This window comes from Protomyctophum bolini (assembly GCF_963924005.1).
Source record: "Protomyctophum bolini genome assembly, chromosome: 12".
In the NCBI taxonomy this organism is placed as follows: Eukaryota; Metazoa; Chordata; class Actinopteri; order Myctophiformes; family Myctophidae; genus Protomyctophum; species Protomyctophum bolini.
In genome coordinates, this window is record NC_137873.1 from 35,755,902 (window position 1) to 35,772,746 (window position 16,845).

The 16,845-nt window shown below is 43.3% G+C and overlaps 1 protein-coding gene across 1 annotated transcript; it reads right to left on the reverse strand.

Annotated features, from left to right (window-relative positions):
* Positions 1–261: 261 nt before the first annotated feature.
* On the reverse strand, positions 262–7,392 carry LOC308326245 (adhesion G protein-coupled receptor L2-like; the record flags this gene model as incomplete). Its single annotated transcript, XM_080779053.1, has 5 exons — positions 262–297; positions 2,116–2,301; positions 3,329–3,429; positions 6,024–6,380; positions 7,356–7,392. 5 exons carry the CDS (start codon positions 7,390–7,392, stop codon positions 262–264), a joined length of 717 nt encoding a protein of 238 aa, XP_080635179.1.
* Between the last annotated feature and the right edge of the window lie 9,453 nt (positions 7,393–16,845).

Genomic DNA, 16,845 nt, shown 5'->3' on the forward strand with positions numbered 1-16,845 from the left:
GATCCAGATAAGTCATTTTACGCTTGGCTGCATGCTGAAAATAGCCGATCTACAAGCTCACAACGCGTCGCAGGGTGACGCGTTGTGAGCTTGTAGATCAAGTGTAAAATCAGCCATTACGACGCCATCAAGGCCCAGCCGAAATACATTTTAGATTTAGTCGACTAAAAACACTAAGACATACCAGGTGACTAAAATGTGACTAAATATAAATTAAATACCAAGAGACTATGACTAAAACTAAAATCAACACAGCGTTGGTTAGGGGCTGGGAGCTCGGCGGAGATGCACACAGTGCTGTGGACGAGGGGGAAAAATGCTGAGACTAGATTTCTATGCTCTGCATTTAGTGACGCTTAAAAAAAAAAACACATCTGAGGCGATAACAAAAAAGCTCGATTGGGTTCATTTGTATTTCATGAAATGGAGACCCAGACATTTTGTGCCAGCTCTGGATTGCATCCACGGAGCAAAAAAAAAACAAAAAACAGTATAGCAGCAAATAAATAAATCACATGAAATTGTTTTTTTTCCTCCCCCCACACAACCAAACTCTTGGGGGGTTTTTTTGGCTAGCAAACTCACTCTCCTCTTGCACAACAAACCCACAGAAGACCCACTCGTTCTCCCTGGACCGAGACAAAGTTGGAACAATAGCTCCTCTGGTTGGCGAGCGCTATACTAATATGTTTGTCAGTGGTGGAAAACTAAAAGACTTGGGTTTATATTTTGTCATACGACCGTGTGTGCGTGTGGTACGACATGAGTGTGAATGCTTTTAACACGCTTAAACGGCGGTATACTCTTGGGAGGGCAATGCCGTTTGACAACAATCACATGCCTGCTGGTTGTTTCCATGCCCGGTGCCTAATACATTGGAACATTTATTGGCTGTTCATCTAAGCAATCAGTTAGCTCTTATCCATTCTGAACGGGAACCCATTTTGGTGTTATAGCGTCATGTCGTGCTTTAGCTATTGAAAAATAGCAGATCTACAAGCTCATAGCGCGCCACCGAGTGGCGCGCTACGAGCTTGTAGGTCAGCTATTTTTGAAAGATCGAAGAACGACTGACATTTTTTAGAATCTGATCTCAGGTCAGAATGGGTTAATCAGACCAGTGTGTATGTCCAGTGGAAACCTCGTATGAATCTGATCTCAGGTCAGAATGGGTTATAGTGCAAACAGTGGCACGGCACTACAGGGTGTTCAAAGTGGTGGGGGGGGGGGGGGGGGGGATTGGAAGGGAGAAGGCCCTGGCCCTCGATCGGCCCATCCATTCCAAGCCCCATTCAATGAATTTAGATTTCCCCAGACATATCGGTGTAGATATGAGATATCTCTTGATTGTCTGGCTATGCGAGACCTGCACATTCAACCTTGGCATCCCTATTTTGTCCAAAAAAAAGAAAAAAGTAAAACTCTTCCAAAAATAGCAGAGCTTTTGCTGTTTTGCGATGTATATGGTCCTATCCATGGAAAAGTATAATGTAATGAGAGCCCCTGGGCTAGCTTTGTGCACACACACACACACACACACACACACACACACACACACACACACACACACACACACACACACACACAAATGACCCCCCATGATGGTGTTTTTTTGCGCTCAACTTGTTACATCAGGAAAAAAGAAAGTTAAAACACGAATTGAATCAGGATTCAAGTATCACTTCTAGGTCTCAGGGCTTTGCTCATTTAAGGGGGGGGGGGGGGGGGGGGTTGCTCTATGCCTCTGCCAAGTACTGAAGTTATTCTTTGTGTGCTGGCAGGGGGGCTCACGGCCATTAGCTCCGTTAGGTTCCAAACTGCCAGGACGAGGCAGTGATTCTAAAGCCAGTAATTACCAGAGAGAGCTGCCGTGTGTGTGTGTGTGTGTGTGTGTGTGTGTGTGTGTGTGTGTGTGTGTGTGTGGCCGCGTGCGTGCGTGTCCGCGCAGCGTGTATAACACAGTAAGGGGTCCTTCTAATGAATGTCACGACCAGTGTGGTGTCATGAGGTCGGAGCAGCCGAGTTAAACGAGAGGCCACAATTAGAGAGCAAAGTGTTGTCTGTGTGTGTGTGTGTGTGTGTGTGTGTGTGTTGGGGGGGGGGGGCGTACGGTACCTTGTTGAAGCTGCGTCCGGCCGAGTCCTTCTCGCTAGGCCGGAGCTCCTGCAGCTGAGCGTCCAGGATGTCCACCAGCTGCTCCATGAGGCGCACCGACGAGCTGACGTCGCCGGCGAACACCGGGCCCTGCGTGTGGCGCGCCAGCTCGTTGGCTAGGTTAGCGGCGTTCTCACCGCTACGGATCTATAGAGGGGAGAGGGGGGGGGGGGGGAGAGGGCTGGGTCAAAGGTCACTGTTGATGTTGTCAACGTGAACTACGATGGGGGATGTTCCTCGACTGCCTTTTTTTCCACTGACCAAAAACTATGAATGGAAACTAAAATGATAAATATTTTCACGATTTTTCAAAAATAGCAGACCTACAAGCAAGCTCGTAGCGCGCCACTCGGTGGTGCGCTATGAGCTTGTAGATCTGCAATTTTTTCAATAGCTAAATTATAACATGTTTATAAAACACCAAAAGGGGTTCCCGGCCCAAAAAAGGGTTAAGCTACGATGAAAAACTAAGGCTAAATATGGTGACGGTTTCGTCGACAAACCGGACTAAAATGTTAGGAAGACACTAGTGGGCAAGAGATCTAGTAGAAGTAAAAAGACACAAGTCATTTTACACTTGACTTGGTTGCATGCTGGAAATAGCAGAGCTTGTAGATCGTGTGTAAAATCAGCCATTACTACGGCATTAAGGCCCGCCAAAATATCTTCCAATAACACTTAGTCGACTAAGTCACTTTTAGTCGACTACAATCTTATGATTATGTGACGGCATCGAGGCCCGCCAAAGTACATCTTAGTCGACCAAATCACCTGCCGACTAAAACCAGACTAACTTTAAAACATTCCAGGTGACTAAAATGTGACCAAAGAAACTAAATTAAAACTATTCAAGAGACTATGACAAAACAAAAAACCTCAAATCTAAATTTGCTGCCAAACTCAACACTGGCCAACAGGAACAAGGCCAGATATGACAGACTGTTCTTCATCCTATAGTGTGGAGGTGGTAACTACTGTATGTACGTTGGTTTATAAATTATAATCAATAGCATTGGTTCAATAAGCGCAACACCTCAGTGAACTCAGTGGTGGAAAGTAACTAAGTACTTCTACTTAAGTATTGTACTTTGTATCTACTATTGGCGGGGCAGGGCGGTGAGCACAGAGAGGGGGGTCTTTCTTCCTTCCAGATTGGGACAGGTGGTGGTCGTACCTTCTGTGCGACCTGAGTCACCCAGTGGGAGGTGCAGTTGCTGAGGTCGGGTCCCCTGGAGCCCCACGTCGCAGCCACCGTGCACAGGAAGGAGGCGATGCCTGCGAGTTGAAAGAAAAACGACACAAAACACAAACACGTCAGCTTGGACGCAGTGTTGTTTTCGTCGACTGAAACCGAGACGAAAAATGTTCGTCGACTACCTTTTTTCCACTGACTAAAACTAAATAAAAACGAATCTATGATGACTTAAAACTAAATACTAAACTAAATATACTGACAATTTCGTCAACAAATTAAAAACTAGACTAAAATGTTAGGAAGGGACTAGTGGACGAGAGATCCAGTTTTATGCTGGGTTGCATGCTGAAAATAGCAGATGCGTTGTGAGATTGTATATCTGCTATTTTCAGCATGCAACCAAAGTGTAAAATATGTCATTACAACGACATCAGATGTATAGAAATACCACCTTGTCCACCATACAGTATCACACTCGTGTGTATAGGTAACATTTCCAAACAGTCAAAACATTGTCTCTTGGTTGCTTTGATCCTGTGCCAGTAGCCCTCCTCCTCCTGTATGTTATGACAGACCTGTCGGTCTCCGCGATGGGGGTTTTCAAAGGTATAACACGTCCGATTCAGACACCGTTGTCAAGTCAAAATGTGCTAACAATGACCATTGGGTGCCACGTCTGGTAACAAGACAACTCACCCCGTTTTCCTCCCAGAATCTTCCCCAGTGAGGGGTGGGAGAGGCTGGACAGCAGACGGCTGGACTTTGAATTTCTCTAACTATAAACTTTCACGACAGCAGAACAGCCTAAGTACAAATATAATTTATGAAAAGCTACTACAGTGAAGTCTGTTCACAGAAGTTGTTGTAGGGTATGTGGGGATTATCTGACGAGGTACCATTTGAGTGGGCAAAAACTTACATACACTAAATAACACTAAATCGTTTATAGGGTCAATATAAGTAAAATAATATAGCCTTTCCACAGGACTCGAGTATCTTTTTTATATTTTTCCAAAAAGAACACAAACAGCCAATAGCATATTACAAAGTTATCCCCCTCACTGGTGAGAATTCCGGGAGGAAAAACGGCCAAGCACCGGGGTGAGTTGTCGAGTATTCCCACGTCTTAGCCGCGGGGGAAATCCTTTCTGTTGTCACGCGTTGTTGATTTCATCGGCCCGGCTGGTTTGCGAGTCCCAACGTACATTACCAAATGTACCGTTGCTCAAAGTCTAAGATTTCCCCCAATTAGGCTTGCGGACAGTTTTTCGCTGACATCAGAATGTTGAAATACAACTAGCAGTACTGTTACTGTATATTAAATTAGGACCAGGGTGTTAAATTGGGTTGTAATTATTCCAGAAAACAGCGGTCCGACTCCCTCAGTTGAAGGAGAAAAAAAAAAAAAAAACATGAATTCATATTTTATTTGACCACCAATATTCTACGTAGGTTTACTTAAACGGTTTCTGCGGTTTTAATGATCTTTAGGACACAAGAAACACTTTCCTACAGGTTTTTATGTGTGTAATATAAAATATTATTATAAAAATATTAATATTATTTTGTCATGACTCCATGCAGCCTCCCCCCCCCCCCTCTCCACAAGTGCACTAAAGCATTATGGGCATTGTAGGAATTCAGCAATCCAGTAAAAACCCTAGACAAACACACAGACTTCATTATATGTCTGGCCATAGGGTGAACATGTCTAATTGTGCTACTGATATATCTATACTAATCACATTGAGTGACTTCCAGCGGTAGAAATGTCTCTTCAAGTGTCAGACATGCAGTGGAGAACGCTACTACTGTGTCTCTATGCCCTGCGGGGGCCATTCTTAATTGTTTTACAATGTAAACGCGTGTCTAGAACATTGCATTGTGTCACGCTGCCGGTGACAACACCACTGTGTATTTCCCCCCATGTCTACATTAAGATAGTGTATGCTAATTAAATGAATAAATAACATTTATCGCTAATTTATATCTAATAAACTTTTTATTATGTTTACGAGACATACGTATAAGGCCCATTCATTGCCTGTACGGCAAACATTTCAAAATGTTGTCTTACTTTTTGACAGTAGTTATTTTAATTACGTTTATGGTGGAACTAAGTTTAGGTAGCCTATACTTTTATTTCACATATGGGTGTGCTATTGCACCCATACCGTAGCTGGTCTCATATACTAGCTAAAAAAAACCCATTTATAAATCATAACCATCATTATGGTTACTGAGAAATGTACACAATTATGTTCCTCTGTCTATTGCATTTTCAATAACACTGAATCTCTCTATTAAAAATAATATATCATTCCACTTTATTTGCCTTATTATACCTGTAACCTAGCAATGGCTAACAGCTGTCACAGTCACTTATCACTGGGAGAAAATGAATTATAACCGCGCACGCACACGCACACACAGCGTTCTCTTTGAGGGGCCTTATTACCTCTGGTCCCTTTGGGGCAGGGCCGGTCCACGGTGGAGCCGGTGAGTGTCTTACCTCTGGTCCCTTTGGGGCAGGGCCGGTCCACGGTGGAGCCGGTGAGTGTCTTACCTCTGGTCCCTTTGGGGCAGGGCCGGTCCACGGTGGAGCCGGTGAGTGTCTTACCTCTGGTCCCTTTGGGGCAGGGCCGGTCCACGGTGGAGCCGGTGAGTGTCTTACCTCTGGTCCCTTTGGGGCAGGGCCGGTCCACGGTGGAGCCGGTGTGCGTCTGGGGCCAGTCGATGGTCCGCCTCCGGGTGGGCTCGCAGAAGCGCCGCGGCGTGGGCGGGGGCAGCTCGGGCACCGTGGGTCCCGCCGCCGTGCCTGTCCCGCCACCGCCGCGGCTGCTGCTGTCCTCGAAGGGGTCTCTCCCGTCGCGGGGGTCGGCCGCCCCCGCCGCCGTGGCGTTGGCCTGCCCCGCCCCCCCGCCGCCCCTCACCACGGACGACCCGGCGGCGGCGGTTGTGGTGAACACGCCGCCGCCACCGCCGCCGGCCTCGGTCACGGACGACGCCGAGAAGTCTTCGACGGTCGCCGCTGCAAAAAGCGGGATGGGGGGAGGGAGGGAGAGAGGGGGAGCAGTGTTGATTTGGGCAGCAAAATGTCGAATTTTCTTTCATAAGTCTTTTGAATCAAACGTCCATTTTAGTTTTAGTCATATATACTAGTCACCTGAAATGCTTCAGTGTTGAGACTATTTTCAGTCGACTATAAATGTCATGCGATTTTTAGCAGACTAAATCTACAGTCGACTAAATAGCATTTTATGTGGACCTCGATGCGACGCGCCGTGTGCTTGTAGATCGGCTATTCTCAACATGCAACCGAGTGTAAAATGTCTTTAACTCATACTGGATCTCTTGTCCACTACTAGTCCCTTCCCTTACATTTGACGTTAGTTTTTATTTGGTTGACGAAATTGTCAACATTTTTAGCCTTAGCCTTCATATCTGAAGTTTTCATTTAGTTTCCATTTAGTTTTCGTCAGTGAAACAAAAGGTAGTCGACGCCTCAACGGACATTTTTCGTCGTATAGTTTCAGTCGACGAATTCAAACACTGAGGAGGAGGAGCAGGCTAGAGCTGGTTAGAGCTGGTTAGAGCTGGAGTCGAGAAGAGACGAAGAAGACAAAAAACACCATCATGTCAGTGTCAGTGAGGGGAATTTTAATTGTTTGCCGCGCCACCATTTGCAGGTACATCTCTGAGTTAGTGCTGCCCATTATTCTGGGGAAATAAAATGCTTAGTGCAGCACTCTGCAAACCACAGTCTGCTCCCTCCTCCGCACAGCACAAAATCCAGGCGGAAAACCTGCAAACGCCACGCTATCGAAAAGCTATTTTTACCTTACTTAAGCACCGCAAATAAGGGAGGGACAGGTGCTGGAATGTACCTTTTTACACGGGGAGTGATTTCGTACCCAGTAGAGTGTCTCTCTCTCTCTCTCTCTCTCTCTACCTGGGGCTGATTAAATGTCAACGAGGGAAGACAAAGCCTGGGCCGTCCTTTTACCTTTCTCTCTCGTTCTCTCCTTTGCCCAACGTTTCATCTCTTCCCTCGCTTTGATAAAGCGCCGGCCATGAGGAAAACAGAACTGCATGCAAGCGCCTCGGGGCAAGAGCCATACATCAGCAATAATGCGATTCACACTGTATTCAATGCACGGCTATGCCCCTGTATAGAGTCTGTGTGTGCAAGTGTGTGTGGGTGTGTGTGTGCGTGCGTGAGCATGCGCAGGTGTGTATGTATGCTCTGCCACAAAAGGAGTGTTCCTATATATACATGCGCGTTGCCGCCGCTGTGCGTTAGGCAGATGGATATCAGCTGTGTAGAGAGAGCCTGAAGACGGCGAGGCAGCGAGAAAACGGCAATAGGAATATATAATAGTGTGTGAATAGCCAAATGTGAATGAAAACAAACACGCACAATACATGCACGTGTGTGTGCGTGTGTGTGTGTGTGTGTGTGTGTGTGTGTGTGTGTGTGTGCGTGCGAGGATGTCTCCTGCATGAGCGATCATACGTTAAAGCCACCACAGCCACCCACCCGATCGTTTGTTAAGCCATTTAGGACGGGTAACGCACAGCTGTGTCGCCTTAATTATAGCTACTTTGGCCGTTATTTTGAAACTTTAGCTGTTGAAAAATAGCAGATCTACACTTGTAGATCTGCTCTTTTTTTTTTTGCAAAATCGTGAAAATGTGGCGCAACACTTTGAATATATATTCTTTCACACCAGGGAAAGTTTTTAACTCACATGACAAAGCCTGCATTTACCGTCTGGAGCTAATCATCCAATCAGAGGAGTCATTCATGTTTTTTTTGTTGCTTCAATTGAAATATCTTCACTCACTGCAAGGCCCCGATCTCTTGGGTGTGTGTGGTCAGATATTCACACCAAGTCAACAAACGTGTGCGTGTGTGTGTGTGTGTGTGCGTGTGTGTGTGTGTGTGTGCGTGTGTGCGTGTGTGTGTGTGTGCGTGTGTGTGTGTGTGTGTGTGTGTGTGCGTGTGTGTGTGTGTGTGTTTAGAAAGGCCGGTTTGCTCGTCCACATGTGACATAAATTCTCCTTTCATTGTCAACAATTGCATTTAAAACCCATTTTGTGCGGGAACCCCCTTTTGGTAGTGGCGTGCTACGAGCTTGTAGGTCTGCTATTTTTGAAAACTCGAAGAACGACTGACGTAGAAACACAGCTTTTTCAGAAAACTGTCAGGATGTAGACGACATTTTTAGAATTTGATCTCAGGTCAAATCTAGCCTTATATACAGTAGGATGTTAATGTTATGGTCACATATAAACCCTTATTAACAAAATTGCTCAATAACAGTACAGTAGGCCTATATATAATATATATATAGACAATATTTCAGGCCAATAAAAAAAGTATATATATATATATATATATATATATATATAACAAAATTTCCCACTTAAAAACAAAGTCAGACAGTCAACAAGACAAGCTGCCGGACTATAATAAAACACTAAATCAACTGTAGATTTAGTCGACTAAAACCATATGACATTCAAGTCGACTAAAACTAGACTGACACTAAAACATTTCCAAGGTGACTAAAATGTGACTAAAAATGGAAACCATTCAAGAGACCACGACTAAAAACTATATAGAATAAAAAATGTGCTGTCAAAATCAACACTGCATCCACCAGCTGGTAAAAAAGAAGCCCCTATTATCCCATTTTAGGCGGGAACCCCTTTTGGTGTTATAGCATTACGTTATGCTTTAGCCATTTAAAAATAGCAGATCTACAAGCTCGTAGAGTGGCGCGCTATGAGCTTGTATAGGTCTGCTATTTTTGAAAAATCGAAGAACGACCGAACATAGAAACACGGCTTTTTTCAGAAAACTGTCATTTTCAAAACAGACATGTTTTAGAATCTGATCTCAGGTCAGAATGAGTTATAATAACACTCTCTAGCCTGCAGAGTGTGGTTACATGTGCGTGACGTGGGTGTCACAGAACGACCTTCTCCTCTGGCAGGGAGTCCTGGGTAATTAGCCAACACTTATTCCCTGTCGCCCAGTCAATCGTTGTCACATGTTCCCCCTAGGCCCCGCGTCAACCCCCCCCCCCCCCCTCCCAGAAGGGCTGTCCAACGTTCAACGCTGAAAATATAATGTACTGAATTACAATTCCTGTACAGACAGTACACTGCCTAGAGCAGTGGTCAGTGGTTCCCAAACTTTATCACGTCGTGTACCCCCAAATTGACACTAATTATCCCCGTTTGAAAACACATCCCAGGGACCCCCCATAAGAGAAGGTTTGTACGGCTCTAGCGATGGTGATTCTCAACCAGTTTCATTTCAAGGACCCCCAAAGTTTGACATGCATTAGTCTACGGACGGACCCCCCATTGAATGGGATTTCTATCTCTGGGACGTCCCCAATTTATATATTGTAAAATCAATGTTAATTTAACTCCGAGAGTGTTCCATTTGTACACTCTCAGAGTTACAGACCCATAAGGGGTCCATTTGGTTACAAACTATCATTTAGCTATAGGGACCCCCTGGAACTCCCTCAAGGACCCCCTGGGGGTCTCCGGAGCCCACTTTGGGAACCACTGGCCTATAGAAAAGCCCAAAGTCGGTACATATCACGCTGAAATCCTCTCCATAGACAAATGGAGACAACCAGCGTTGTTTTTGGCAGCACATTTTAGTCACCTGGAATGTTTGAGTGTTAAGTCTAGTTTTAGTCGACTAAATATAAGATTTTAGTCGACTAAATCTACAGTTGATTCTGTCGACTAAAATGTATTTACCGAAAACCGATAACCGAAAACAATCCGATAACAAGCTTTATGGAGTATATCCGTTATCAATAAGCTGTGTGTGTGTGTGTGTGTGTGTGTGTGTGTGTTAGGCTGCGCAACAGTGACACTTGGTGGTCAACAAGCACTATTTCCGTACGGACCCAGCCAACCAGCCAGCCAGGGACACACATACAATGCTGTGCATTGGAGTGGCCTGCACCACTCAAAAGAAGTTAACAACACAAATCTTGTATGGGTGGGGGTGGGGTGGGGGGGTCACTGACACAAACTATTTTCAGACGAGGCGGTGGATGGATACACTTTGGGCGTGTGATTTGGGGCGTCCTTGACATGACAACGTTTGAGAACCACTAGCCCTGTAGCCTCGAAAACCCAGACGTTTTTTATTTTATTTTTTCCAGGGAGAGAGAAAGCATTCGGCATAGAGTAGCGCCGCAAACGTCGCTCACTCTCTGCTGATTTCTGATCGTCTGCACCTTTGTTAAATTGACGCACACACGCACGCACACACACACACACACACACACACACACACTCCTTTCTCTCTCTGTCGCTCTAATGAATTAGTCTCATGTCCAACAGCTGAGCCTATAGTTTCTCCCGGCGGATCCTGCCTATGCCATACAAAGAAGAGGTGAGTTCCAGCCTATATTTACTAGCCCTGAGGTGTCCGAGTGGTTGTCGTGGCCGTGTGTGAACGTGTCACCGTGCTGACGGCCATCTGTGAGCTACTGTATATATGGGTCATTATTGTGGTCGGCATCTCAACCCCTAGGTATGAACAAAACTGCTGGGTATCTGGAGCGTACAGTATGCAGTCCTCAAATGGAATTTAACCCATTCTGAACGGGAACCCATTTTGGTGTTTAGCATCATGTTATGCTTTAGCTATTGAAAAATAGCAGATCTACAAGCTCATAGCGCGCCACCGAGTGGCGCGCTACGAGCTTGTACGTCTGCTATTTTTGAAAAATCGAAGAACGACTGACATTTTTAGAATCTGATCTCAGGTCAGAATGGGTCAATCAGACCAGTGTGTGTCCAGTGGAAACCTCGTATGAATCTGATCTCGGGTCAGAATGGGTTAACCCTCTAACACCCGCATTAATTTCTACTTGCAAAAAATAGATTTCAACCTTACTACTACTTTGTACTACTAGCACTGACACTAAAAAAGATGTTAAAAAAAATAAAAAAATAAAGTTTGATGAAAATTTTATAATAATTATATAATAAATTAATAAATTAATAATTTACATTTGGGGGATATCTTTCACAATAATTAATAAAACATGTTCTAGACATTCTAATGATCACAAAAAAACATATGTTACAATTATTTTACCTACTTTTATTAGGGTAAAGGTCAAAAGTTTTAGGTTAAAAAATGTTCAAAATTGCACAGAGTCCAAACATTTTTTATTTGTGTGAATTTCAGCCTCTGTGGGGGGTATTCATATGCAAATATCATGACTAATGGCATTGAATTGGCATTGCAATGAACATCACTGATGACATTCAGGTGAAAAAAGAACAGAAAAAAATAATAATAATTTAGTAATTAATTAAAATAAATTTGTTGCTAAAAAGCAACCCTGGGTGCTAGAGGGTTAAGGAGAAGTGGAACAGCACTGTCTCTTGCTGTCCCTGGCTAATTTAAGACAAATGTGCCCAGTTAGAACATTGTACTTGGCCCTCTAGAACTAAAATAAAAAAATAAAAAAACACCTTCAATATTTTATTTCTTTCATAAATAGAGAATCTGTCACTCAACATAGGAACTGCGCCTGTCGCAAGTTGCTGATGTTCATATGTCCATAATGCTAGACCTATGGAATGCATATGCTAATAAAAAAAATAACGTAATACTAATATTAAAACTAATATGAGCATCAGAGCAATATTTTAAATATTGTTTTTATTAGCACGTGCATTCCATACAGTATATTCCATAGGGCTGGACCACACATGGACATAATGACATGTGTTCATATGTCCAGCAGTTCCTATCGAGTGAAAGATTCTCTTTTTATGAAAGAAATAAAATGTTTACTGTGTTTTTATTTTTTAATGTTAGTTGTAGAGGGCAAGTAGAAATGTTTGTCTTGTTAGCCATAGGGATCCTTTTAAAAACTCGTAATAGTCCTGCAGCCAACAGTCTTATTTTGTTTAAAGTGGGAAATTTGGTATATCATTTTTTAATAGGGTGATATAATATGTGACCATAACATTAACATCCTATCCAAGCATTAGTTTTGCACAAAAAACACTCCTTGGGCTAAAAACGGCCATAACCACTTGCCCAAAATGTGCCCAAAATGTGCTGATCTCATCACATTTGTGATTCTTTTTTTAAACAAGATTTTTTAATTAAAAAAATATATATATATTTAGATTTGTATTATCGTGAGAACGATGGCATTAGTGAGGAGACTAAGGACCAATTAAGTTATATGAAGATACGGTTCAAGTTGAAAAGTGGTGAAGTGGTCCTTTAAGAAAATACAATCTATCAAATAAATGAAATAACGGCAGAAGAGCAGTTTACACTGAAGATTGCTTTAGTTTACATCATTCGCATGTTTTCACACATACTTCGTGTGTGTGTGTGTGTGTGTGTGCACGCTTTTTTAATTAAATTATTATTTATTTATATTACTTATTACTTATTACATATTTATTACTTATTTTAATTAAAGCTAATTACTGTCAATTAAGAGGCACTGGACACAATTAATGCTACACACATGTGCATGATTAAAATGAAGTGCCTTCCTGGCTGAAACATTTCATACATGTGGTGGAACATGTACAGTAAGCAGTACATTTAGGCATACATTATTTACAATGTTGTATCATTGTGTTGTATTTCTATTTTACGCACACACTGTGTGTCTGTTACAATAACATTCACAAAATCATTTCAGAGAAGACCTCCTTTACCCATTTTGGGGCGGGAACCCCTTTTGGTGTTTCAAGCATTCTGTTATACTTTAGCAATTGAAAAATTGCAGACCTACAAACTTGTAGGTCTGCTATCTTAGAAAAATCGAAGAACGACTTTTTCAGAAAACTGGGTTAACACACAATAGCCAATATAGTTCATGGACTATCTCCGTCAAAGTGTGGTATAGGATCGTTTGCGACTAAAATCCCCCCCCAGTGAAGAACGTAAACATATCAATATTATAAAAAAGAAAAGTCAACTGTTTTACACAGATTGATGCCTGTAACGCACTAAGCACAGTGTCTTAATGCACGTTTGATATCTCTGCACAGCTCTACGCAATCTTCTCCTGATTGTGATGATGAGCAATTTGGCCCAGCTGCGTGTGTGAGAGTCCCCCGACAGCGTTCATGGCGAGAGAAGGCTGCCTCAATTAGCCACCGTTTCACTCAAGAGGCCAATACAGTAACGTTTCCCTCTCGATGGGCAACATGACAGGAAGGGCACACTGTTTGACATATCCCATCTTGTGCGGGAAGTCGGGAACCCATTTTGGTGGTTACATGATACATTATGTTATAATTTAGCTATTGAAAAATAGCAGACCTAACGAGCTCATAGCGTGCCACCGAGTGGCGCGCTACGAGCTTGTAGGTCTGCTATTTTTTCTGAAAAATCGTGAAAATATTTATTTCAGAAAACTGGAGGATTTAGAAGTCTTTTTTTTTTTTTTTTTTTGAGGTCAGGCCTAAATGGGATATGCCAAACAGTGCCATGTTGGAAGGAGCACAGTGCGTGTCCAAAGGTTGAGCAACGCTCCACCGGAAAAATGGAGTGAAGCCGATTTGCAAAAAAAAACAAAACACGAAAGACGATTATGGGGTTCCAAAAGGTCATCAATCCAAAAAGTAGAATGGCATGAATCACGTAATAAAACAGCGTCCTCCTCCTCCTCCTCCTCTGACGTTTTTCCTCCTTCTTGAAAAGATGAAATAATAATGAAATAAAGGCACGATGGTGGATGATCAAAGGTCCAGAAATTCTGTTTGTCCCTTGCTATATAAGTATAGCGTTAACTGTAAGGCTTTTATCTGATGCTAAACACACACCAGAGGAGACTTCAGAGAAAGCTCTGAACACACACACAGGAGGGGAGAAAAAAAGGCTTCGACACGTGAGGATATAGATGGGCAATAATAATAAGACCTAATACCATTAGGGAGAACACTGTTACAGCCAACAAACAAGCTCTTTAATTTGTTTACAGTCTAGGTTTTGTATCGGAAAGAATTAACCCGTTTTGGGCGGGAACCCAATTTGGTGTTATAGCATCATGTCGTGCTTTAGCTATTGAAAAATAGCAGATCTACAAGCTCGTAGCGCGCCACCGAGTGGCGCGCTACGAGCTTGTAGGTCTGCTATTTTTGAAAAATCGAAGAGCGACTGACATAGAAGATTTTTTTTTAAATCTGATCTCAGGTCAGAATGGAAAACTGTCGGGATGTAGAAGACATTTTTAGAATCTGATCTCAGGTCAGAATGGAAAACTGTCAGGATGTAGAAGACATTTTTTTAATCTGATCTCAGGTCAGAATGGGTTAAGACGAGAAAGCCTCTCCGAGTATACTAAGGGCCAAATTAAACGGCGTACACACGCTGGGAGAGTGTGACGAAGGAACAATCTGAAAAGGCCTCTTATTTTCACATTGTTTAATAGTTTTATTAACAGCTTGACGGCGGGCATTAAATAATCGTGATCCGGATCTCCCTGCCTGGTTTTCACTGAACTTTGAAGAGCGCCGACATTAGTGTTTTTTTAAGCATTATGTTATACTTTAGCTATTGAAAAAAAGCAGATCTACAAGCTCATACGAGCGAGGGGGGGGGGGGGGGGGTCCCTGGAACAAGATATTTTCAAATTTGGGTCGGCGGCCAATTACACATCATTCTGGGAGTCCTTGACATGAAACATTGAACACCACTGACATGGAAACATAGGTATTTCAGAAAACTGTCAGGATTTAGAGGACATTTTTAAATTTTCGATCACATCACAACAACAGAGTGGCTGCATGCGTGCCACCGCCGCCATTGCAACGCATCGGGCCTCAACTTCCCAGAACCCATTGCAACGCATCGGGCCTCAACTTCCCAGAACCCATTGCAACGCATCGGGCCTCAACTTCCCAGAACCCATTGCAACGCATCGGGCCTCAACTTCCCAGAACCCATTGCAACGCATCGGGCCTCAACTTCCCAGAACCCATTGCAACGCATCGGGCCTCGACTTCCCAGAACCCATTGCAACGCATCGGGCCTCAACTTCCCAGAACCCATTGCAACGCATCGGGCCTCAACTTCCCAGAACCCATTGCAACGCATCGGGCCTCAACTTCCCAGAACCCATTGCAACGCATCGGGCCTCAACTTCCCAGAACCCATTGCAACGCATCAGGTCTCAACTTCCCAGAACCCATTGCAATGCATCGGGCCTCAACTTCCCAGAACCCATTGCAATGCATCGGGCCTCAACTTCCCAGAACGCTTTGCATGCCAATGCGACGGATGTTTTTGCGACGACATCATCGAAACGCGTCACCTATCCCACTCTGTCCCCCCATTCTGACCTGAGATCAGATTCTGAAAATGTCTTCTACATCCTGACAGTTTTCCATTCTGACCTGAGATCAGATTCTAAAAATGTCTTCTATGTCAGTCGCTCTTCGATTTTTCAAAAATAGCAGACCTACAAGCTCGTAGCGCGCCACTCGGTGGCGCGCTACGAGCTTGTAGATCTGCTATTTTTCAATAGCTAAAGCACGACATGATGCTAACACCAAAATGGGTTCCCGCCTAAAATGGGTTAAAATGTATAAAAATGAAACGATGAAAACATAACTCGTGTACGTCGCTATTGGGAGGGATGCTGTTCTACAGTCAAGTAACTCGTGTAAGTCGTGTTAGGGAGGGAAAGTGTTTTAATTTGCTGACGCCTCATTCATGAAGGTCGTTGCTTTTTTTTAAATTTATTCCCCCCGCAATGAAAAACCAACCTCGTTTCGAAAGAATAATGACGTTGCTTTATCATCGCGTAATATCCACGTCCTGTGTGGATGTGCTCATGACACATACAGCAGTTTAAACTAATGTGAATTAATTGCACGGCATGAAAGGACCTTTTACAATCTGACGAGAGTTAAACCATTATGAAACCTTAAGTGTCTAGGGGGGGGGGGAGCATTCAGTGAAAATAGCAGATCCACAAACCCCCGGTGTGTTTTAACCTTGTAGATTAGCTACTATAGGCATGCAACGATATATCGCATATCGATATTAATCCCCGACGATATGGATCGATTTTTTGAAATAAATAAAAATCCCATCATTATTCAAGTGCTTTTGGAGAGAAATGAGAGTCAATTTAATAAACGGTCATTTTTCTGGAAAATATTTTTTTGTTTTAAAATACCGTGGAAAAATTGTATCGTGAACCTCATATCGTGATAGGAATCATGGTATTGTGAGTTGAGTGAATCGTTACATGCCTATTGGCTACTGTATGATATACTGTAAGATTCAGTTCAGAGGGGGGGGGGGGTCCTAGTACAGATCCCAGGGGGATTCCGGTCAATGAAGAATAGAGGTTTCTTTTCAGACTGGCTGGTCAATAGGTTTGGCATATCTGTATATTTATTTCATACCTTCCCAGTAAATGATGGTATTTCTTTATGTAAGGCAGAGAGCTGAG